This window comes from Crocodylus siamensis, chromosome 7 (genome assembly GCF_052110815.1).
Source record: "Crocodylus siamensis isolate JL-2025a chromosome 7, ASM5211081v1, whole genome shotgun sequence".
In the NCBI taxonomy this organism is placed as follows: Eukaryota; Metazoa; Chordata; order Crocodylia; family Crocodylidae; genus Crocodylus; species Crocodylus siamensis.
The window spans coordinates 69932943-69958623 of NC_143401.1; the positions used below are offsets into that span (position 1 = coordinate 69932943).

At 41.2% G+C, this 25681-nt stretch overlaps 1 protein-coding gene across 3 annotated transcripts in view; it reads left to right on the forward strand.

The window, feature by feature from the left end:
• The window catches only part of LOC149859956 (heparan sulfate glucosamine 3-O-sulfotransferase 1-like), a 121470-nt gene extending 96138 nt beyond the window's left edge, over window positions 1-25332 (forward strand). For 2 of the 3 annotated variants that reach the window (XM_090058333.1, XM_090058332.1), the window contains one exon: window positions 23048-25332. In XM_090058333.1, the coding sequence (XP_089914459.1) occupies window positions 23170-24099 (930 nt within the window). In that variant the 5' untranslated portion in view covers window positions 23048-23169 and the 3' untranslated portion in view covers window positions 24100-25332. Of the gene's footprint in view, window positions 1-20909; window positions 20992-23047 lie in introns of all 3 variants that reach the window. The other variant, XM_090058331.1, reaches the window with a different exon arrangement.
• Window positions 25333-25681: the final 349 nt, after the last annotated feature.

A 25681-nucleotide genomic window follows, 5' to 3' on the forward strand; every position in this document is an offset into this window, starting at 1 on the left:
TAACAGACTTATACTTACTTTGTACTTTTGTATTCCTTGCATTGCTAAATTCAGTGTTCAGGGAAGCAGGTAACTCTAAAGTAGGAAAACTGTTCTTCTGTACAAATGTTCTATGCCGTTTCTTCCTGGTCTGTGCTTCCATATGGTCTATACCCTACACTGATAATACAAAATCACATATGTAATGTTTTTTTTAAATCCTTTTCTAGCCGACTAGTTTTTGAGGTCATACAGAGAAAAAAATAACTTCTCCAAAGGTTTATGGTATATCTTAGTAATGTTGTAAAGACTAATGAAATCTACATATATAGAAAGTACTCCATCTCTTTTGGGTCTAGTTCTCCAAACTACTACCAAGGCCCTTAACTCCAATTGACAAATAAATAATTTTGCAGTGTCTTACTGGAGTCAGTGGAGATTTTCCATTGCTTTGAATGGGAGCAGCATTGAGCCTGTTAGGATTAAGTTAGCGATAGAGTGCTGAGGAAGCATGTAAGTAGAGTTACGAGTTATTTAAAAAGAAAGATGTGGCTATAATATTCTTGAGTGAACACTCTCTCTTACATTCTCTTTTAAGGCTTATGGAACAAGCTGGGCTAAAAAGCTGCTGTTGACCTCTATTGTCTCCTGACTATATCCTGCTGGTCTTTCAAAGAATTATACTGTACTTATAATGTTGCAGTACACACTTCAGTTTCACCTGAGTAGGTTCTTCAAATGCTCCTTCCTATAGCACTGATATGAGATTTTCTTGGGAAACATCCATACTGTTCTTTATTTTACCAGCTCACTTCTTGTCATTGCTTAAGCTACTATGTGGCTTTTACACCATTCTAATTCACAGGTATTAGCACCTGGAAGAGACCTCACAAGGTCATCAGGGCCAGACGCCCTGCACTTGGTGAGGAAAGATTGCTAGGGTAAGATGACCCCAGCAAGATGGGCACCAAGAATTCTTAACTTCTCTTCCAAAAAACTTCCTTTTCCTGACCATATACTGCTAGAAATTTTTTTGAGATAGAGGGGTGAGTACACAGTTGATCATATCAGTAAACACAGTCTGTTCTTGTAGGAAGATACCTCCAAAATATTTTTTTCTATTGTAGCAGTATATATGACAGTCTAATCTGGCATTAATTTCCATTAACAAAATGCCCAAACCTCTGTCAACTTTTCTTTTAGGTAGTGGCTCCTAATCTGTGATACATTTACCACCAGTGGTACACAGAAAACCTGTCAGTGTACATAGTAGCAGCAGGCAGAGGTGCTTAGGGCACTCGCACCCAGTGCAGGTGTGCAAGTGGTCAACACTGCACATCACAGTGAGGGGCACAGCCTCTGTTGAGTTGTCTGTATTGCCAGCACTCCCTGAATGCACATATAACTCTTGCATTTGCCAGGCACGGGAGGGAAGCCCTGCATGCTGGAGTCAGCTGCCTACCCAACCAAGGCTGCACAGTGTGTCAAGGAAGCCCCAATGACCTTCCTCTAGGGGGCAAGGAAGGCACCTGGCTGCAGCAAGTGGAGCTTAGCTTCTGTGCCTGGTGAGTGCAGGGAGTCCCAGCAATACAGACTGCCTGGCAGAGGATGTGCCCCTCACTGTGACATGCAGCGCTGGCCAGAGCTGCACCCCACTGGGTGCCCTGAGCATCCTGAGCACCCCTGCCTGCTGCTGCACCATCAGCAGAGTGCAGTGGGGTCCCAACACACCCCCACCCTCCCTCACACTCCACACACTCACACCCTGCCCTTACACAACCCCCAACATACCCTATGCTGTCTCACACACACAGCCACACCCCACCAGACACCCCACCTGGTGGTACTTAAGGTTGTGTCATTTTAAATTGGTGGTGCGCAATCTGTCGGTGTTTGGGAACTACCATTTTAGGATCTCTTCAGCATGCTCTTTACTCGGGCCAGTGAGGCATATACAAATCTTGCCTAACTAAAGAATACAAGATTTGTCACTTAAAATCCAAATATGCTTAAACAAAATCATGTTATACATGCATTATAAAGGGAAAGGACTGTAGTATCTACTGTTATAGTTTTTGTAAGATCTGTTGCTATAAAAATATACTGCATTTGTCCTAGGAGAAGCAATTTTATCCCGGGACAAAATGGAGTCATTCAGACATCCATGTCTGTTGTCTCAGGTGAAATGCTAAAAGCGTTCATAGATTTCACAGATATTAGGGCTAGAAGGGACCTCGGAAGATCATCAAGTCCAGTCCCCAGCCCAAGGGGCAGGAAGTCAGCTGGGGTCATAGGATCCCAGCAAGATAAGCATCCAAATTTGTTGTTTGATAAGCATCCAAGGTTTTCAGTGTAGGTGCTTGAACTCCCTCCAATGGCAGGCTACTGGGGGCTTGGACAGTAAAGAAATGCTTCCTTATGTTGAGCCTAAAATGGTCTTGCAATAGTTTAAAGCCTTCGACCTCATCATCTCTTGGGGCCCTCTGGTGAACAAACATTCCCCCCAGATACTGATGATCACCCCGATAAACTTATAGGTGGCCATTAGATCACCCCTGAACTTGCGCTTCTCCAGGCTAAAGAGCCTCATAGATCTCAGCCTGTCGTCGTAAGGTCCGTTTTTCTGACCTCTGATCATGCACGTGGCTCTCCTCTGGACTCTCTCAAGCTTCTCCACATCCTTTTTGAATTGTGGAGCCTAAAACTGGATGCAGTACTCCAGCTGTGGCCTCACCAAGGTCGAGTACAAGGGGAGAATGATGTCCCGGGATTTGCTTGAGAAGCATCTATGGATGCAAGCCAGTGTTTTGCTTGCTTTACTAGCAGCAGCATCGCATTGCAGGCTCATGTTCGTCTTGTGGTCAATGATGACCCCCAAGTCTCTTTCTTCCATAGTGCTAGCCAGCATAGCACTGCCAAGCCTATAAGCATGCTGCAGGTTTTTCCTGCCAAGGAGAAATTTTCATTTGCATTTTTCAGTGTTAAACACCATCAGATTCTCATCTGCTCATTTGCTGAACCTGTCCAGGTCAGCCTGGATCACCCTCCTGTCTTCTGGTGTGGATGCTTTGCCCCAGAGTTTGGTGTCATCGGCGAACTTGGCCAGTCCACTTCTGACTCCAATGTCCACATCATTAATGAAGATGTTGAACAGTACGGGTGCAAGGACAGAGCCTTGGGGGAACCCACTGGTCACAGGGCACCATGGCGATTGACTTCCATCAATTAGTACCCTCTGGGTTCAACCACAGAGCCAATTTCCCAGCCAGTAGATCATGGTGGACCCAAGGCCACAGTTGGCCAGTTTCACCAAGAGGTGATCATGGGATACCAGATGGAAGGCTTTTTTGAAGTCAAGATATATGGCATCAATTTCTTCTCCCTTGTCCAGGTGATAGGTCACCTGGTCGTAGAAGGAAATGAGATTGGTCAAGCAAGACCTGCCCGCAACAACCTATGCTGGCTATCTCTCAGAATGTTGGCATCATGGGAAAAGAACTGCTCACAGTTGTCCTGGGAACTTGTGAAGTACTTATCCTGGGATGTCATCAATGAAAGAAAACCAGCACTGCATTCAGTTGCTCACTACACCTTGATTGGAATTTATGTACAGGCCAAGTCCTGGACTTTTCTGTTCCTGGACACACACAGGCACAATTTGTCTCAGAGCAAATTCAATGTCTGTCTGTAGCCTATATGTGATTTGTGATCTCACAACCTTCTATTTATATAAGTATGTTTTGTGAGGTATTTTAAGGTAAGTTTTATGGAAACAAATGTTACTATATATTAAGCTTAATAATAATCTACTTTTAGAATAATTACATTATCATTATGCAGCACAGGTGCTCTTAATCATCAGCAGCTTAAGATATCAACCAACCAAAACACTACATGTAAGTTATACCAGCCTTTACACACACACAACTGTGACAGACTTCCCCAAGAATGCCTGAACTGAAGTCAAACTCATCTGGTTTGGTGTTTGATTGCAAACTTCAAACTCAAACTATGTTCTGTAAAAAGTATGTGAAAGAGGATTAATTTCTGAGGAAACCTGGGCTAGTTTCTTAATTTGCACTAAAATCCTGTGATAGTCACAACTGCATAATGATATCAAATGAAACCAAATGTTTAAGTTTGAGATTTAGGCCTCATTTGAATCAAAAGTTCAGTCATACTTTTAGTATACAAATTCACCTAAATTTAAAACTAAAAAACCTGGAGCAAATTCTGACTATATTTGGCAGCTAATTGTAGTATAAATTAGAAGGAATTCTGTTGGTTTTACTGGAATTATTTTATTTTTAACTTTTTTATTTGGAATTTTCCCCCTAAGTTTTAGTAGTAGCATCATATTTCTTTCCAGAAAAAACCCATAGTATTTATCTTTGCTTAGTAAAAACATGTTCTGCTTTCCATTTGCCTTCATAGATTCATAGATGTAGGGTCAGAAGGGACCTTGTATATCTTCTAGTCTGACCCCCTGCCCTAGGCAGAAGAGAAAACTGGGCTCAGATGATCCCAGCTAGGTAAACATCAAGCCTCCTCTTAAAGTCCCCCAGGATAGGAGCCATCACCACTTTCCTTGGAAGTTGGTTCCAGATCCTAGCCACCCTGACAGTGAAGTAGTGCCTTCTAATAGCTAGTCTCAACCTGCTCTCTAGCAACTTATGCCATTATTCCTTGTTACTCTGGGAGGCACTTGAGGGAACAAGGTCTCTCCCAAACCCCGCTGGTCCCCCCTAGAAAGTTTATAGATGGTCACCATGTCCCTTCTCAGCCTTCTCTTGAGAAGGCTGAACAGGTTAAAGTCCCGTAGCCTCTCCTTATAGGGTCTGCCCTGCTGTCCCCAGACCATGTAAGTGGCCCTCTTTTGGACCCTCTCATGATGTCCACATCCCTCCTGGAGTGCGGCACCCAGAACTGGACACAGTACTCCAGCTGCAGCCTGACCAGTGTCGTATAGAGGGGGAAGATCACCTCCTTGGCCCTGCTTCTGATGCATCTGTGGATGCAGGATGATACGGTTAGCCCTACTGACCATGTTCTCACATTGTTGGCCCATGTTCATCTTGAAGTCAACAATGACTCCAAGATCTCTTTCTGCCACCATGCTTTCAAGAAGGGAGTTCCCCAGCCTATAGGTATGCTGCCCAAGTGCAGCACCCTGCATTTGTCAGTATCGAGTCCCATCCTATTTTCATTTGCCCACCCCTGTAACCTGTCCAGGTCCTGCTGTAATCTGTCCTTCCCTTCTAGCATGCTCACCTCACCCCATATCTTGGTGTCATCTGTGAATTTAAACAGGCTGATTTTCACTCCATTGTCCAAGTCGCTAATAAAGAAATTGAACAGTGCGGGCCCAAAGACTGAGCCCTGGGGGACCCACTGCCCACTTCCCTCTAGGCCGAAAATGGCCCATCCACCACCAGTCTCTGAGTACAACTCTCAGCCAATTCGCAATCCATCTGACTGTGTAGGCATCAATGCCACAGTCACCTAGCTTTTTAATGAGAATGGGGTGGGAGACAGTGTCAAAGGCCTTCCTGAAGTCCAGAAAGACTATAGCCACCACGACACCTGCATGTAAGGCTTTTGTGACCTGATCATAGAAGGCAATCAGATTGGTCGGACAGGAACCCATGCTAATGAACCCATGCTGGTTGCCCTTGAGCATCATCCCCGCTGCTGGCCCATCACAGGTGTGCTCCTTGATAATCTTCTCAAAGAGCTTCCCCAGGATTGAAGAAAGACTAATGGGCCTATAGTTGCCCGGGTCCTCCCTCTTCCCTTTTTTAAAGATGAGGACCACATTGGGCCTCTTCCGGTCATCTGGCACCTGGCCAGAGCACCACAAGTGCTCATCAAGCTGTGCCAGAGGCCTTGCAATAACCCCTGCCAATTCCCTCAACACCCTGGGGTGGAGAGCATCTGGACCTGCTTATTTGAACACATCCAGCCCCTCCAGAAGTTCTCTAACCCAGTCCTCCCTGACCCTAGGCTTCGCAGAGTTTGTCCTGAATCCATCCTGAATCTCGGTAGGGGAGTCCCAGTTCCTGCACAAGATAATAGAGGTGAAGAAGTTGTTAAAGAGGTCTGCTTTCTCCTCTGATGTGACCACCAGATTGCCAAACATATCCTGCAGGGGCTCCACATTACCCGGGGCCTTCTTCATTCTCCCTATGTATTTAAAAAAAGACTTTTTGTTATCCTTGATCCTTGATGCTAGCCCTAGTTCTGTATCTGCCTTAGCTTTTCTAACAGCCCCCCTACAGACCCAAGCACTGGAGGTATACTCCTTCTATACTTCAACTTGCCATCTCTGATTTATGCATGATCAGGGTTGTCAGATTTCGTTCTGTCCTTTTTTTATCAAAATAGGCATACTTTGCTTAAACTGTTGGACAGATGCTGAATATTTAAAAATATAAGTTGTTCCACAAATAATTTAAACAGAGAGATTAAGGCATCAGAATTATGACTGTTGATGGTCACATTACTTTTAACATTTTGTTGCTAAGAATTAATAGATTTAGTCTCCCTTTATTGGATTTGAATAAATTTGATATTAGTTACATCAAGCAGTAAAGACACTGGATTATTGGTCTGTGTTCTGTTGAAAAGGATACAGATAAATCAACCAGAAGTGTATTTACATTTTTACCTAATACGGTGAATGCCAACTTATCTGGCAGTCATGCCACATATTAGCCCCATACCTTCCATGAATGCCATTCTAATCCCCTTCGTCAACTTGATCTTCTGTTTTACTTTCTGCTCCTCCCTATTTGCTGTTGTGCTGCCTGTCTCTTCCCTGACCTGCCCCATGCCACATACAGAGGTTGCCCATGCCATTTATGACATCTGTGGTCCAGGCTGGCCAACCCTGACCTAATATAATTTGATCATTTTTTACAGTGCACAATTAACCTCCTTCAGAATTGTAGGGCAATCTTACAAATAATGAACTATAACTTCGGGTGATGTAAACTCCTGGGGTTTGGTCCTTGTTCCCAGCTCCCATCATTGTTTATGCATTTTATTTCAAACCGTCATTGGCTATTTGAGAACAAGGATTGGAACCTAGGACCTTTTCTCTCCCAGCCTACTACTTAAACCTCTAGGAAAGAGTGTCAGGCTCCCCATTTTGTTTTCTCTTTCTGACCCACGCATCGGGCATTCTTTGCTGTATAGGCATATCTCCAATGGTAGAAACCATCCCAGCCAGCCTAACTCTGAGTTATTGTTTAAGGCAGAGGTTGTCAACTGGAGGTACACGTACCCCTGGGGGTACTTAGAAAGGTCCCAGGAGGTACATGGGGCAGGCAGGGCCAGAGCACTGCCACCCTGTGCCACCACCTCACAGGAGCAGGGCCAGGGCAGGGCAAGAGCAGGGTCACACAGATACTGTGCTGCCACAGCTCTGCCGCTTGCCATGACCCCGCTCTGCAGCTGGCCACTCACCCCCTGCTCCAGCTCCATGCCCAGTTGCTTGCCACCCCCCCAGGGGATACCCCCCTCCAGGGGATACACTTACTAAAAAGGGGGCTGCCAGGGGTACATTTATTATAAAAGGTTGAAAACCCCTGGTTTAAGGCACCCATGGGCATTTGTTAAAAGTACATTTCATTCAGATTTGTACAACAAAATCTAGTCTTCTTCAGTGTTTTGACAATGTCTGTAATATTAACTCAGATATAGAAATGGCTGAAAGTGTAATATTACTACACCTAAATTAAGATTTTTACTAAAGCTAAAAACAGTCTTCAGGGCTGTGGAATAGAAGAGATACTAGCAATGGCTAACAAGTAGCAAAATTGTAGAAGAAAGGATAGTTTGATTAGCAGAACATGAAGTCCATTAAAAATGAGAGAGAGGGTCATTAACAACTGTAAAGTAAAGAGAGATTATGAGGAATCGGGTGGATTATAGCCATGGTTCTCCTACTGCTGCCTGAATAGAAATGCTGCTGCTGCTGCCAGGCAGTGTGCAGTTTGGAGGGGTGCAACTGCATGAATGCACTGTCCCCCCTCCCCACCTCCCATACCTGCCCCTGAAAGCATCTTTTTGGGAACTGGGAGAGACTGTAAACCTGTTAGTCTTAGATAGAATTAAACAGGTTTTCCTATTTGCTGAGTAAGTGCTAGTTGTTAAATTATGATTACATAAAAGGTGCTAGTGGATACCACCACCTCCACATTTTAAAAAATAATTAGGACTGCAGTTATGTGAGCTGCCTGATGCTGTGAGTGTGTGTTAGCCATGCTCAGAGCATGTCTACTGGGTTAGACCCTTTAGGGCCTTAGATACTGCTTCATCTACTTTCTGGATGCTAGTTGGGCATAGGCAGAAGCTAAGTACCTAGATGCTCAAACTGAGGCAGTTTGGGGCATTCACAGAACTTCAACTGCAGGTGCCTAGGGAACTTTCAGGTCAAAGAGAGAAGTTGAGTGTGTTATGCTTCTAGGCAGCGCAACAATTATCTATAACTTAGGTAGGATTTAGGTGTAAACATTCAAACTCTTGTTTTAAGATTCTTTTTGGATTTAGACACTTAAATTTGGCTGAGTCAGACCTTAATCTCTGTCTTAATGTCCCGTGTAAAACGGGAATGATCACAATGTATCACAATGGTGAGAGCAAGATTTAATTCAGGAATGTCTTCCTGCTTTGATCCTCTAATAGAGAGCACTATAATAAGTAGAAAGTATTATTATTAATTATGATGTTATTTTCAATGGTTAAATTGAACCTATAGCTTCATTTCAGCTTGAAGTATGATGCCTTATAAACCCCCAAAGAACAGCAGATTTTATAATAGAAACTCAGATGGAAACCCTTAACTGTTGCAGTCTGCTATATTACAATGATTTTTCAGCTGACTCATTAGCCCCTTTAGCAAATGTTCTGGCTAAGACTCTCAAAAAGTATAAAATAAAAAACGTTGTATTCTGTATCTTATTAGTTCTCACTGCAGCCTGAATTTCCTAAGCCTCACTTCTGTTTAATGTGTACCAAATCTACTGATGTTCCTTTATGTTACTAAGCAACACTAGCATTACAAATAATAGAAAAATATAACATGTAATAAGACACTATAATTCTGATGCTGTATCATGGGGTTAATTTTTTAATTATGTCCCATAAAGCTAATAGAAATGTACTGAGATTTCAGAAAGGGCACAAAGCTGCAATTTGAAATCTATTGTTTTCATTATACAAAGCAGTTCATATTGCCTTCTAAAAATGTGCATTGAATTGCATAAAGACAGCAAAATAATACAAAAATTATTCAGATAATATATTCCAATTATATTCTTTAAATCCTGTTCAAATCCTTTTTACGTTTAGGTACCAATTATAGCTTAACCACAGGATCCAACATCTTGGAGCTTCATCAAAATCAATCAAATCTCTTAGGCTGAACGTGAAATGTTGTTCTGATGGAATTGCTCCCAAAGGCAATTTTGATCTATTTAGGCAACAGTTTTACAGCACATTCTGAATTAGATTATCTCTGGTAATATTTTCAAGGTAATGTTTTGTTCTAGTAATAATTCTAAGAAATTTCCATCATGTAAAATAATGAGTTGCAAACCATCCAAACAAAACTATTTGTTTGTACTTTAAGATACTATTAATTCTTCTGTTCATAGAAAATGTAGACCCTGTTCTATTGCTGGTGACTGTGTTTTTGTGTTTGTAAGCAATGCTACCTTCTGTCAAGCAATTAACTTGTCTCTGACAATCTAGAGGTGTGAACATACTAAAATGTCATGGGTTTAAACTATCCTTCATCCTAACCACTTATTTCTATTTTAGTTTCTAGGCTCCTTTAAATCACTGATAAAGTGATCTTTGGGCTCTTCTTTCCAATGGCCATATCTAAGGAGAACCTAACCGGGCTTAAATTTTAATTATCGGTCTATATGGTCCCCAGTCTGAAATACTTTTCTGGTTTTTCAGGAATGGTTTTGCTGCCTACTTCCAGTCTACTCCAGCTGAGGAAAAACTTTTAAACCTTGTTTAATCAGTTCCTTAACCTAACTAGTCTCAAGAAATCTTTTTCTGTGGATGTTTTTCTCATCCACATAGGAGGGCTCTTGCTCATTAAACTAAGATTTCTGAGAATTGGTCTCTAAAACCATTTCAGGTTGGGACATTTTAGTAGTATTGGTTATATAATTGATCATTAAATAGTCTGTTTATGTTAGAACCTAAAGGGTCAGGTGTTTTCCTGATATCGAAGAAAAGACAGACTTTGTGTGCTGTGGCATACATTCTAAGGACATATTGGGCACGTGTGCACATGCATTAACACACTTTAGTTAATACATGCTAAGCCTAGTACTCATGAGCACATTAAGTCTAGTACCCTATATATGAGTGCCAAGGCTGCTCTGACATGCTGGAATTCCAGCACATCAGAGCAGATTTGATTAATCCAGCAGTCTCCCATGTTTTGTGTATCAGTGTCCCCACACTTAAAAATGGCAGCAGGGGCACCTGAATTAAAACTTGTCCAATGAGTTTAGTTCAAGCATCCCCATGACCATTTTTATGTAAAGGGACAGTGATACAGGAGATGTAGTGGCTTTCAGAGCTGCTTTAATTAAGGTACCTCCCTTCCCCCCCACCCACCACTGTGTAAAAGAGCTCTCCATTGTAAGATACTAGAAAAATGCACATTAGCCTGTCCAGAGCAGGGGGGGCTGGACCCAATGATCTCACAAGGTCCCTAGCCCTAGACTTCTATAAATCTATGTGTGTAATGAGCATTAACCAAAGAGCATGGTTTTTAAGTAACATTTAATGTGCATTAGTCTATTTTAATGCACATTAACTAAAAAGCATGTTTTTAGTGACATTTAATGTGTATTGAAATAGACTAATATGCATTAAAATGCACTTGTAGACATGCGCATTGTGGTTTACTTACAATGGGTGCATCTACAGGTGCACTTTGCTGTGGCATTGACTAATTATCTCTTCAATAAAGTGTCAGTGTCTGCACATGTGCTGGTACTAGGGTGCAGCAAATTAATGGACTCCACCATAAAAATGTACTGTCGGGGATGGTACAGCCTTATGGCAGAGTAATTGCCCATGTAGATGGTGACAGGGCTGGCTGGTGCATGAGGGTGCTAAAGCATGGGGGCTGTCTGCCACTTCACCACATGGCTTAGCACTCTCAGCACCCTTGTGTCCCAGCCAGACCTAGCGCCACCACCCAGAGCTTGGGGCTGAGCTCTGGTGCTCCTTGCCAACTTGAACCTGCTCTGCCCTGGCTCAAGTTGCTGCTGTCCCAGGCACATGTGTAGATGCCGAACCTGGGAGCAGCTTCCTCTGGGTCAAATGGTTCCAAAGTTTATTGCATCACATTAATGCACATGTAGATACACTTATCATGTGCTAAAATGCTACAATAAGATGGACTATAACAATTATAACAACAAAATGTATTTACTTTAGACATATATAGAACATATAAGCAAGTAGTCAGAGGAATGGAAGGAGAAACACAGAAGGGATTTTCTTTAATGACAGGACATGTTCCATATTATATTCACTTTGTGGAAGGATTTGAAGAATAAAGTGACCTTATTCAATCAGTAGGTAAAGAACATGGCTTTAGCAACTGCATTCTTTTTTTTATGAATGAAAGCGTGTGTGCTGAGGTCACATAAAGGCTGTTGAAGTAGTCAAGACTGATACTATGACAACCTGAAAAGGGGACATGCCTCTGGGGATAAGAGGAAGATGAATTGTGGAGGTATCAGAGAACATTCCACAATTAATCTGACATGTATAATGTTTTCTGAAGTTAAACCAAAAACTTTGAGATTAGTCCTTTTTTTTAAGTGGTCTAACTCCCTATTAGCAACCACAATATGTAGCATAAGGACTTAATTGTGTTCTTAAGACAAAACTTATGACAGGATGAAGTGAATGCTTTCTCTACAGTTGCTTCTGGAGCCATTGTGTTTCAGGTAGGAACAGTGCTTCTGAAAACAGGATAATAGCTATTGTACCCGTCTGTGATTTTGGCATAAAGTAAGGTTAACAAGATGGTGTCATAACTTCTGTAATCTCAACCTCACTGACTTTGCAGCTGAGCCATTGACCTTTTGTCAATGCAACAGCAGACTTAATAGGAGGTATGTGACTCTGATAGGCCCAAAATTTAAAATTAGAGGGCAGGAGAATATCTCTTGAATCCTGTCCTGCCTCCTAATATTTTACCAATAGAGGGTTGACGTTTTCGTGCATGTTAAAATGTACCGGGAATTTTTAAGATTAACTATCTGAGGCTAAATAGCTGAACATGTATACAAGCAGCCTGTTGTGAGTGGTTGCCTGCTATTTCTTGGCAATGGTGCAGAACTATTTTAAGATACATGGCACTTTTCCACACAAGCAGAAAAAGATTTAGACTTAGACATTATATTGAAGAAATCACTGAAGATGAAGTTAGTGGCTGGGGGTTATTGCTATGGCTCCTCTTCTACATATTTTACAATACAAATCAAAGGAAAATTGAGGGAGGCTTCCTGATACTTTTGTTGCTGCTACTGTTTCATTTGGGGAGCCCTGCAGCAAACCTGAAAAATTTCAGCTCATCCACAAACATCGTTCACGCTACCACAAGCAATTGCCTGTAAAATTGAGCAGAAAATCTTGTGAGGACTGTCTTTATGGTATTATAACTATAGTGGTTCCAATTCCAGACAGAATTTCTTTCTTCCCCCACCTGGTCAAACTTTTTTTAGCCTTCCTCTTTAATAAGTGTGCAATAGCTATCAAAATATTTGTAAGGTGTCAGTGTGTCTCTACTTAATCATATGCAGTACAAATTGGAGTCCAGCTGCTTTAGTTAGGTGGATTAGATTGAAGGTAAAGTGGGACAACTGTTCACAGTATTCTGGTTCATAAGTCTTACAGGGTTATGAACCAGATGCTTTAGCTCAGTTCTGGCCTCATGGTAGAAAGTGCCTGGACAGATTGTTTAATTTACCACCCAGGGATTCTGCTAGTATAAGAGAAATCTGCAAGGGATTTAGGATGGCTTCTTCAGTGCTCTTGACTGCACCACCAAGAAGCACTACCCCTCCACCCACTCCCACTCTATATATTCCAAGCCTAGAATATGGCTCCCCTGTCTGGTGTCACATTCTGCTGCTTCACCAGAAACAAAGGCCAAGATTAGCAATGATTAGTATTTCACTGCCTTACTTCTGAGCACATACAGAGGAGTATTGGGTGAGTAGGGCTGTACTTCTCAGCAGCATGCTTGAAAGCAGTATAGACATTCCCTTACAACATTTATTTCCATGTTGCAAGTATGTTGAAGGTGTGGGAGAAAGGGGGGGTGCACTGGCTTTTGGATTTCTCGATGTGGGGGCCTGTCTCATCTGAAAATAAATGGACTGAATGTTGGAGAGTCAAATCACAGAAATACCACCTGATCACAAAAGTTGTCACAAAAATAAATGGCTCAAACAGGAAACTGAGCAGCTACAGTATCACAGAATTCGAAGGGACCTGCATGCAGTACTACATTGTAAGATCTTTTTGTGATCATGTTAATGACAGAAGTACAGGGCTTATATGTTTATATTATAAATAGGTATGTTGCTACAGATGTACAGGACGAATTGTTAATACTTTCCTACCAAAATGGAAGACTTCGAGACATACTCTGAGCTCTGTTAAACTGATAGAAATCCAAGGTAAAGCACTTGAAGTCCAGACAGTTATTTCAAGCTTACAGGGAGCAAAGATCAGGATGAGATCATTTTTCTGCAAAACATGTTTCACTGTTCTGAAGTTTTTAAGCGACTTAGTTTTCTCCAGTCAAGATGAAAGTACAGGCAGCTTGGTATATTACAGCAGAACTAAGTCTTGAGTTCATGCCTGTGTTTGCTCTAAAATCTGTATCAGAACAGGTATAACAACTCTAAACTGAGCCAATTTAAACAAAAAATGCTCCAATGCAAAGAACATTGCTCTGAATTTTATCATATCTGTGCATGTCACTTGAGACTTAAAAGAATGACCACCAACAGTAAGATGCAGATGTGCATGTCTGTTTTTCAAAATTAATTTTAAAATTGTCTGTATGAGACTAAAACAGCTCAGATTTCAGTTTACTCAGAAACTTTCTGCAATGTTAAGTCCTGAAAGTCAACTGTTTTCCCTTCTTTAGTAATTTACCCTTACACATGCTTAATTAGGACTTTGTGAACCTACTTAAGAGCTTTCTACCATGTTTTCTTTTAAAGTCAGCTCAATGAATGAAAAAGATTTTCAATAGTATTTTCACTTACACTGGGAAATTTGTCTTTTTTAAGATTCTGCTCATTTCCATTTCAAAGAAATGGCTTTTCTCCATAAATAGACAATTTTCAAGTAGTACACACAAAGGGGGCTCTCCTTGGCAGCATGGCATTATCTGAACACTTTTTTTCGTTTGATCGGAACCAAGTAATCTCTTACCTGTTTTATCATTTAGCTCACACCTTCCACAGACTGATAGTCCCAGCTTGACCTGCTGAAATTGAAAATGTAACCTTCCCAAAATAACAGATGAGGGATTCTTTGAGCTGACATTTTTGTATGCATCTCAACCTCAGAATCTGTGGCCTAAAGCATGGAGAAACATCTAAACTATCAGTTTACTATCCTTCTGTCAGGCCTAGTCCCCTAAGTGGCTGCATCAGTTGAACTTCACCTGTATATGTTAACTCCAATAATTGTAAAAGTTATAAATAATAGGATAAACAAACAAAAGACATGCAGTTAAGTGCCCCACGGTGCAACTCTATGACAGTTTAACCTACTCCAAATCAAAGTGAGCACAAGACCAAACAAAACAATTCTCCCAGGGCATAGGCACAATAGATAATGAACAGCTTGGGCAGCAATTCATCTGCAGATTGCAATAGTTAGGGGCAGGAATCCTTTTTTGACTACTTATTGAGCAGTGGTGGCCGGCCCATGGCCAGGCTAGGACGGTCCAGCTCTTGGTTCAATTTCCAGCTTTCCTGTGGCATCTTAAGTGATAATTTCCACCTTCCTGTACCCATTTTTTCCCTTCCCATCCTTTATCTGAGTTGCTGATTTAGACTGTAAGCTCTTCATGTGGTATCTGGAATATGCCTGATATAACGAGTGTCTAATCTCAGCAGGGTTTCTGGGTACTATGGTAATATAAACAAATAAAATACAATAGGCAGTTTTTTAAATGTAGACTGAGATCTTCAAAGTAGACTACAAGAATGAGAAGCTGAGCTTCTGTTGTCATTCTCTGAAAAGGCTACCTTAAAGTCCTGATTCTGCAAGTGGAAACATGTGTGCATCCCTTATGTACAGCCAGTTACAGAATCAGTAGCTTAAGCATTTGTTTATTTTCCTGCTCATGGTATGTCCTTGCAACTCTACTTTATATATACAGTGAATTATATAAGATTCCCGTGTTGAAAGAAAATAAGCAAAATTTTTCATAAGTAAATTTGTCTTTTGGATAACCCAATTTCTTTCTTGAGGTGGTTTACCTGGAAACAGAATCAGAATTGATTCCAATTCCAATACCTCCTAATGAGGTTTTTGGTAAAAAAGATCAGAAGGGTATTATTTTTATGCTATTAATTATTCAAAGAGATAAGTTAACTGCATGTTGGCTGATTATGCAAACTGATAGGCTGGTACTGATAACTCTCTGCACTCTCCCTTATTTTTTGCTGACATGAGTAAACCCTTTTTCATTGGGTTGAAAGAAGAAACTATAGAAAAATATCCCAGGATGTTTGGGTCTCAAATGAAAAAAGGGCAGATGAAATCAAGAACACAGGAAAACTGGACTGTGAGCCAAACTCTTCATAAAACATAGTATTTATATTTAGCAAAGCTGGACATGTACAAATCCACTGGGCCAGATGGGATACACCCAAGGGTGCTGAGAAAGATGGCTGATGGGATTGCAGAGCTGCTGGCCATCATCTTTGAAAACTCAGAGTGCTTGGGAGAGGTCCAAGATGAATAAAAAAAGGACAAATATGGTGCCCATCTTTAAGAAAGGGAAGAAGGAGGATCTGGGGGAGTTCAGACCAGTTGCCTCACGTCAATGCCTGGAAAAATAATGAAACAGATCCTCAAGAAATCCATTTCTAAGCACTTGGAGGAAAAGGTGATTAGGAGCAGCCAGCATGGATTCACCAAGGGCAAGTCATGCCTGACCAACCTGATTGCCTTCTGTGATGAAAAGACTGGCTCTGTGGATGTGGGAAGAGCAGTGCACATGATATACCTTGACTTTAGCAAACCTTTTGATACAGTCTCCCACAACATTCTCACAACCAAGCTATGGATGTATGTGTTGGATGAATGGACTGGGAGGTGGATAGAAAATTGGTTGGATTGCCAGGCTCAGAGGGTAGTACTCAATGGCTTGATGTCTAGTTGGCAGCAAGTGGAGTGTCTGAGGGGTCAGTCCTGGGGCCATTTTTCTTCAGTATCTTCATCAACAATCTGGAAGATGGGATGGAGTATGCCTTCAGCAAGTTTGCAGATAACACCAAGCTGGGGGGAGTACTAGATACACTGGAGGGTAGGGCTAGGATTTGGAGACCTAATACACTGGATGACTGAACCAAATGAAATCTTATGAAGTTCAATAAGGACAAGTGCAAAGTCCTGTACTTAGGATGGAACGAATCCCATACATTGGTTCCCATACAGGCTGGGGACTGACTGGCTAAGTAGAAGCTCTTCAGAAAAGAACCTGGGGGATACTGTGGACAATAAACTGAATATGAGCCAACAGTTCACCCTTGTTGCGAAGAAGGCTAGCAGCATCCTGGGCTGCAATATTAGCAGTATTGCCAGTAGATCAAGGGAAGTGATTCTTCCCCTCTATTCAGCACTGGTGACGCCACACCTGAAGTACTGTGTTCAGTTTTAGGCCCCATCCTACAGAAGGTATGTGGACAAATTGGAGAGAGTCCAGCAGAGGGAAACAGAAATGGTTAGCAGACTGGGGCACATGATTTAGGAGGAGGGGCTGAGGGAACTGGGCTTATTTAGTCTGGAGAAGAGAAGACTGAGGGGAGATTTGATAACAACCTTCAATTAACCAAACGGGTCCAAAAAAGATGGAGCTGGCCTGTTTGCCATGGTGGCAGATAACAGAACAAGAAAGTGGTCTCAAGTTGCAGCAAGGGAAGTTTAGGTTAGATACCAGGAAGAACTTTCACATGGGGTGGGTAGTAAAGCACCGGAACAGATTACTCAGAGAGGTTCTGGAATGTCCATCCTTGGAGGTTCATAGATGATGCATAGATTCATAGATGCTAGGGTTGGAAAGGACCTCAAATAATCATCAAGTCAGACCCCCTGCCAGTGGCAGGAAAAAGTGCTGAGATCATGTGACCCTAGCCAGGTGCTTGTCCAGTCTCCCCTTGAAGACCCCCAAGGTAGGAGAGAGCACCACATTCCTTGGAAGCCACTTCCAGATTCTGGCAACCCTAACCGTGAAGTTCTGTCTGATGTCCAACCTAAATCTACTGTCTATCAGCTTCTGGCAATTGTTTCTGGTTATTCCAAGGAGTGCTCTGGCAAACAGAGCATCTCTTATTCCCTGCTACCCACCCCCTCAGTGAATTTATATACTGCCACAAGATCCCCCCACTCAGCCTTCTCTTATGGACGCTGAAAAAGTCCAGATCCCTCAGCCTTTCCTCATGAGGACTTCCCTGCAGGCCTCTAATCATATGAATGGCCCTCCTCTGGACCCTCTCAAGGTTGTCCATGTCCCTCTTGAATTGGGAGATTTGTCTAGATCCGAGTTCAAGAATACAGAGTCGAAAAACTCATTGAAGTGCTCTGCTTTGTCCCTCCTATCTGTCACCAACTGCCCTTGTCTATCCTGTAGGGGTTCTATGCTGTCCTGCACCTTCTTTTTGCTTCCAATATACCTGAAAGACTTTTTGTTGTCCTTATTTTTTGTCGCTAGACTGGGTTCTAAAGCTGCTTTGTTCTTCCTAACTAATTCCCTGCAAGTGTGAGCCAAGGAGGTATACTCCTCCTTGGTAGCTACCCCCTGCTTCCACAGCCAAAAACTTCCACAGGTTTTTAAATTCCAGCCAGACAAAGTTTTGGGTGGGACAATATAGTTTGGAATGGTCCTGTTTTGAGCAGGGAGTTGGCCTAGATGACCTCCTGAGGTCTCTTTGAGCACTAATTTTCTATGATTCTACTCATAGGAAACAAGTAAATATAAAATTGCCACCATCATAATTTCTGAAAAAAAACAACATTTATGATTCTTTCATCCTCTTCTTAGAAAGTTTTTCAGTAGGGAGTATGTTTCAAGTAACTGACTCCAGCCTTTGGCAGGTGGATGGGGAAAGGTGGATGGTATACATATTTTAAAATAATTTAGTTGCTATAATGGGTTTTTTTTTTCAAAATCTTGTACCAATGGTGGTCATGGTTTTGGTAGTTCACTTATGCATAACTTTTCATTTCTAGATCTTGAAGTGCTATACAAAGGATATAAGAGGATTGTTAGTAGTGACCTACCTAAATTGTTGTTTCATAGTTATCATGGGAACCGTGAATCTGGGATTTCCCACAAAATCCAGTTTCACCTTTGAAATCTGAAAAAAAACCCCAAAACAAAACAAAACAAAACCCTAATAAAAATAAGTTTTTATCAAGTCCTCCCCTCCCAGGCAGGCCTCACTGTCTGCCCGGGGGAGGGGGGCAGGCATCAGCTTTCGGGACAGCACAAAGGGGGCAGCAGAAAAGATGGCAGCTGCTTCCCTCCCACCTCCTCCCCCCCAGGGCTCTATACCAATCAGCTCCAAGGGGTGGGCCTTGATGAGGGGCAGCTATCAGCCAAGATGGTAGCCATCCCCGCTTCCCCAGGGCCTTTCTACCTATCAGTGCTGGGGGGGCAGGGTCCAAGAGATGGGGCTGCTGAGAAATGCCCACTAAATGGGCTCTCTGTGGTAGCACAAAGCTGTGAAAATAGCTTTGTTTCACTGTAAGTTAAGTAGGTCCCTAATCAAATGGGCAGACGAGAACCTCATGGTGTTTAACACCAAAAAATGCAAGGTTCTCCACCTTGGGAGGAAAAACCTGCAGCACCCTTATAGGCTCGGCAGTGCTACGTTGGTTAGCACTACAGAAGAAAAAGACTTGGGGGTCATCATTGACCACAAGATGAACATGAGCCTCCAATGCGATGCTGAGGCTAGTAAAGCGACCGAAACGCTGGCTTGCATCCATAGATGCTTCTCGAGCAAATCCCGGGACGTCATTCTCCCCTTGTACTCGGCCTTGGTGAGGCTTCAGCTGGAGTACTGCGTCCAGTTTTGGGCTCCACAATTCAAAAAGGATGTGGAGAAGCTTGAGAGTCCAGAGGAGAGCCACACGCATGATCAGAGGTCAGGAAAACAGATCTTACGATGACAGGCTGAGAGACATGGGACTCTTTAGCCTGGAAAAGCGTAGGCTCAGGGGTGATCTGATGGCCACCTAGAAGTTTATCAGGGGTGACCACCAGGATCTGGGGGAACGTCTGTTCACCAGAGCGCCCCAAGGGATGACGAGGTCGAATGGTCACAAACTCCTGCAAGACCGTTTCAGGCTGGACATAAGGAAGAATTTCTTTACTGTCCGAGCCCCCAAGGTCTGGAACAGTCTGCCAGCAGAGGTGGTTCAAGCACCTACATTGAACACCTTCAAGAGTAAATTGGATGCTTATCTTGCTGGGATCCTATGACCCCAGCTGACTTCCTGCCCTTTGGGCAGGGGGCTGGACTCGATGATCTCCCGAGGTCCCTTCCAGCCCTAATGTCTATGAAATCCATGAAATCATTAGCCCACACTGATGTTGGGAAAGTTGAGGAATAAAGCACTGAAATGTCATAAAGTCACTGATCCATGGCAGTGGCAGAGTTAAGATAGGATAAAGGTCTTTTGAGTTTCAGGCCCATGCATGTACACTAGGTCATACTAGCTTCCCTGAAGTAACGTTATACTAGAAATCAGTTACCATATGTGATATTATAGTTTCATAGTAGCGAGGGGCAGGAGGGACCTGGACAGATCATCTAGCCTGACCCCCTGCCACAGGCAGGAATGAATGCAAGGTTCACAAGACCCCAGACAGGTGATCATCCAACCTCCTCTTGAATTTGCTCCAAGGTAGGGGTGAGGACCACTACACTGGGAAATTGGTTCCAGATTCTGGCCACCACATATTAACACTTAAAGATCAATTTGGAATGGGGAGGCGGTTCTTTGTGGATGTAACTAACTTACATTGTGTAATATAGTTACAAACCTGTAAAAATGATGATAGTTTGTAACTCAGACATAAGTAATCACAGCCCAGAAAGGGATAAAAATGATATGTTGTTATGCCTTAAAACAAATTTTCTTTCATGCCTCTGTACTCTCTTTATTTTTTTCTGCTTCCTTCCTGAGGATTTAGTCCTCTCGTAATTTCTTTACAGTACCACTGTCTGGCAAAGGATGCTAACATCTTAGAACTCATTGATGAAATCCTTGTGTTCAGGTAACCAAGATTAATTATGTTGAGAGTGGTGACAGTGAAGGTGAACAGGGAAATGCTCAACTGTGCAATATCAGATGCACATATCCAGTATAGACCTTCTCTAGAGGGGAATACAGATGCAAGAGACCGTAACAGCTGCTGCACACTCCAAACCAGTAGCCCCTCCTCCCCTTTTAAAGTTCCCTGTCTGCTGCTGGTGTTCAGAGTACTTGGAATTTGTGGAGACCTTCTGTAGGAAGACATTGCCACCTCCTCCTCCTTCTGCTGTGTAATAAAGCATGACATTTTTTCTGCAGGTGGGAAGGAGGAAGAACATTTCACCTTTTTCTTTATGTAATTCTAGAAAAAAACCCCCTGAGAATTATGCCAGTGTTATCCTGTGACTGGAGAGTGACTGGAGAGAGATTTTGCTTTGGACTTTTATTGTGAGTTTGCATTTGGTTTAAAATACAGTAACTGCTTTCTAAGCCGGCTGAAGTTTGGGCTCATCTAGTAATAAATACAGGTGTATATTTATATACTACATTCCTTTTGAATTGGCAGCTGCCCATGGGGTTATCCACTGGGAACCAGGGGAATGCTTTGATATGGGTAGTTTTAGTGCATTGATTTACACAAAAGGAGACAGTGTTTATAAACAGTACCAGCTTTAGGTATATGTAAAATTAAAGTCTGAAGGATTCAGCATCAGTCCAGTGGTTTTGCTGGTGAATGTTTCCTGTGAATTTAAGACCAGATCAAATTCCCACTAGAGTGAATGAATGTCTTTTCAAGTGATATCAAAGACAGCTGAATGAGACCATTAATAATTATGCCTAGAATATTGATTTATGAATATACTGCTTTACTTGTATAGTGCTAGGCTCCTCCCAGATATTTGACAACATTGCTGTGGTACATGTTTAAATCTGCAAGCTGCCAGTATCTCGTGCTAAACAGTTGCTAAAAGGAACAAAATAAAGGGAAACTGTGAATCTTCTTCAGAGCCATGACAAATGGAAACTGGATGCTTTCTCTGAGTTACTGCCTAAGAAATTATTGAAATAACATGTTGAATATATTCAGAAAAGGGAACAGCATGATACTGAAACTAGAACCTGCAAAAGGAGCTATATTAGCTGCATCTCTGAGGCCCTGTTCAGATATAACAATGAGACAGAGATAGTTAAAATAGAATCCAAAAATAGAAAGCTCTTGTTTTTTAACTGACTAGTGCTTCATTGTCTAAGATAACTTCACTATTTATAGGCACAGCTTGTCAAATTAACTTGCTTTCACACTCTGTATTGGGGTTAAATATATTTCTCATTAAGGAAAATATAGCATATACTACTCACGCTTGCTACCACGTAAAATCTTACAGCTGCCCAGGAATAGAAGAACATTCCAGAGTCCTTTCCATGAGAATTGGTTTAAATAAGGACTTCAGGTTTTAAATATGCCATACTGACAGTTCAAGCACCATTTTCCTGATGCAAGTGTTGCACTGATTCTAATCATTCTTTTATTAATGATGCTGTAATACCAGCTGTATTGCAGCTAAATTTCGCACAATGTAGAGGAATCACCTGCAAAAGCCATTTTTAAATGTTAGCAAATATATAATGATATTTGCACAGGTGTTTGCACACATAAACACACACAGTTTCTTAATTTTTTTTTCCTTGCCAAGACCTTTCTTTATCCAACCCCATCACCTTCTGCTCTTCTTCTGTTCAGGATTGGATTAAGGCTAAATAGAGCCCAGATGTAACCAAACTTTCCCTTACTCCAGCAAAAAATTTTAGGGCTCCCAGAAGGTCTTCTGAGGTTTTTTGTTCATGCACTTGAAGTTCCAACTTTGCATTAAACTCCCAATTACAGAGACACACATGCGCACACATCGCAGTTCTTTCATATCACTGCTGATCAACCCAGATTTCTGACAGAAAGAGCCTGTATTCAAGATTGTGCCTTAATTCACTATTCCTACCTTGCTACACACAGCTTTTCTGCACTGCCCATAGATCATAAAAGACTAAATAAAAAGCATCCATAAAATGACACTTGTTACTTAGATTGATTATCATTTTCCTAGCTGTGAAGCCAGAGAGGAGTACTGATACTCAGAAATGCTTCAGAATGATTGTTAACAACATGTCCCAAAGACCGGTACGAAAACTGAGAGAAGTAAAAGCAAGGAAATGACGGCCAGGAATATAGAAACAGTTAGGTACCTTTCAGCTTTCTTTGTAGTCCAGTCCATTGCCTTCAGGCTATAAAAATTCTCACAGGTTTAGCATCCACCCTTGATCACAAACATAGGCAAAAGGGGAAAAAAATCAATTAACCATTCTAACCTATTGAAACAAAGTCAGAACAAGTAAACTGCTTCATAGAAGCTTTCTACATAGTGATTACCAATTGGAGAAGTCTATTCAATGGCTCTGGACATTGATGTACATGTTCAGAAATACTGATTACTTGTCTTTTATTTTGCAGATGCTTCAGAAACTTACTGTTTGTTTGCCCCCACTTCCATCAACCAACTCCTCAAGAGTGGATTTACCCATTGTTTCAGCAGTCAAGCATAACAGCATTTTGAATTAATTATCCTTCTCCACATGGCCTTCCTACTAGTGTCATCTTACCTTCTGCTGACTTATACTCAGGGTGCTCCTGTTGAGAATGGGGCACTTTTGGAGACACTGAAGTCACAAGTAGGATTATTCAGCAATAAAAGTGAACATTATTCAACACAAGTGAGACCTCCTGGGACAAGCCGACGAATACCTCAGACAATCATCATAGGAGTTCGTAAAGGAGGGACCAGGGCTTTACTAGAAATGTTGGATATTCATCCTAATATTGTAGTAGCAGCTACAGAAGTCCACTTCTTTGACTGGGATGAAAATTATGTGAAAGGAATAGATTGGTATAGGAGTCTGATGCCATTTTCTTATGAAAATCAAATTACTATTGAGAAAACACCAGGCTATTTTACTTCTCCACAGGCTCCAGAAAGAATTCATGACATGAATAGCTCTATTAAACTGCTGCTCATTCTAAGAGACCCCACTGAGAGAGTTATATCTGATTATACCCAAGTATATTACAACAGAGTAGAAAGCCACAAGCCTGTTCAGCCCTTTGAAGAAATTGTTATTAAAAATGGAGCACTTAATACCAAATACAAGGCTATTCAGAGAAGTTTATATGATATCCATATGGAGAAGTGGCTTAAGCATTTCAGCTTGGATCAGATTCACATAGTAGATGGAAATACTTTAATCAAAGACCCTCTTCCTGAGTTACAAAAAGTGGAAAAATTTCTTAATCTTCCTTCCAGAATTATGTCTTCAAATTTTTATTTTAACCAAACCAAGGGATTCTATTGCATTCGAAGTGATGGGAGAGAGAGATGTTTACACGAATCCAAAGGGCGCCCCCACCCTGTTGTCAACAGTACTGTTTTAGATCAACTTTACTCCTACTTCAGAGAGCACAATTCCAAATTTTACAGAATGATTAATCATTCTTTTGACTGGCATTAATGCACTTGGAATAAATGGTTTCTTAATATATCCTGAAATAAACTATTTTCAAACCTGTCTTTCTAAACTGCAGGTGCTCATACAGAAAACTTAAAAACTGGCTATGTGGAAACAGAGAATATAGTTCGTTTCATGGGAATAACATGTCCATTCATTGTAATGATATACTTTAAGTATGGGTGAAATGAGTTTGATATATTTGTATATAACTGTTGTAGGCCAGATTCTGATCTCAGTAAAATTGGTGCAAATCCCGTAACTTCAGTGGGGTTATTCCAGGCTTACACTTGTATTATTGGGACCAGAGTTGAGTTGTTTTGGAAAAGTAACTATAAGAAATGTAGATAGCTTGAAATAGTATTATTCTAACTGTTCTGTAATTTTTGTTGTTAGTATTTTTATATCAGGCACCATGATAGTGGCATAGATTTCTAGGATTTTCATACAGTAAAATGATGACATATGGTAGAACAGGAGACTCTGAAAGTGGTTCCACTAAACAGTTGAAAACTGCTAAAGTAGTTATTAATGTAAAGCACATCCTACCTACATAACTTATATAATAACGGGAGAGGAAATTCAGTCCATCTATGATTTTGAACAACTAACAGTGCTAGTTTGCTATATGTTAAGGTTCCCCATATGCGTGGTGTTTAGAATTAAATAACACCGCTATTATCCAACTGTAAAATCTTTGAAGAGGCTGCAGAAATTAACTGCCTGGAGAAGTTTTATAATGCTGGTATTCTAAATACAAGAAATGAAAAGATTTCAAAAAGCCTTGTTTTAATCTGCAATATTGATCTGCATTCTAAACTGTAAACCTGCCAACAGAATGATCGTATTAGCAGCAATTGTATAATTATTTAACTATATACATTATGTCACTTTACTTTTAGATAGAAAATACTATTCCTCATCAGTATTACCTTATTAATCATGTTTGTATTTCTGTAATTAATTGTTCTACTGATCTCATGGATTTAGTTTATGCATCTAATTTGGCACATAGTTTACTGAAAAAAAACCCATTCATTGCTGGCTTTCCAAAGCATGAAGTAACATTTTTGTAATTTCTATTTGCAGGTCATGAGATGTACTCAAAGTTAAAGCTAATTTCAGCAAAGCTAATGTTATATTGTATATCATAGACGCACAATAATCTAGATATCAACTACGAGTTACTTAGATAATCTATAAAAAATCATGTCAATCTATACTTATGCATTAAGAATCGTTTGTTTATAATATATTTTTTATTTGAGAGCATTGTGGTGGTCTACTCTTTATTTAGGCTCCAACCTTTTCAGTACATCAGTACCAAAGAAGGAAATCTACTGTAAACATTCCAGAATGAATATCTTTCCAGATGTTATAGTCACTCTGAAAAACGTATTCCCAGTTCCATAGTTTGAAAAGTCTTTCTGAAATCGCTCATTTGAACATAGAAACTTTACCTCATATGAGATTTTAAAAATATATGTTTTATATTCTTGGCTTCAGGCAGGTACAAGCTGAATGTCTTCATGGTTAAGTGCAATGCGGCTAATCAGGGACAGGTTTTGCAGCTGCAGTTATAGGT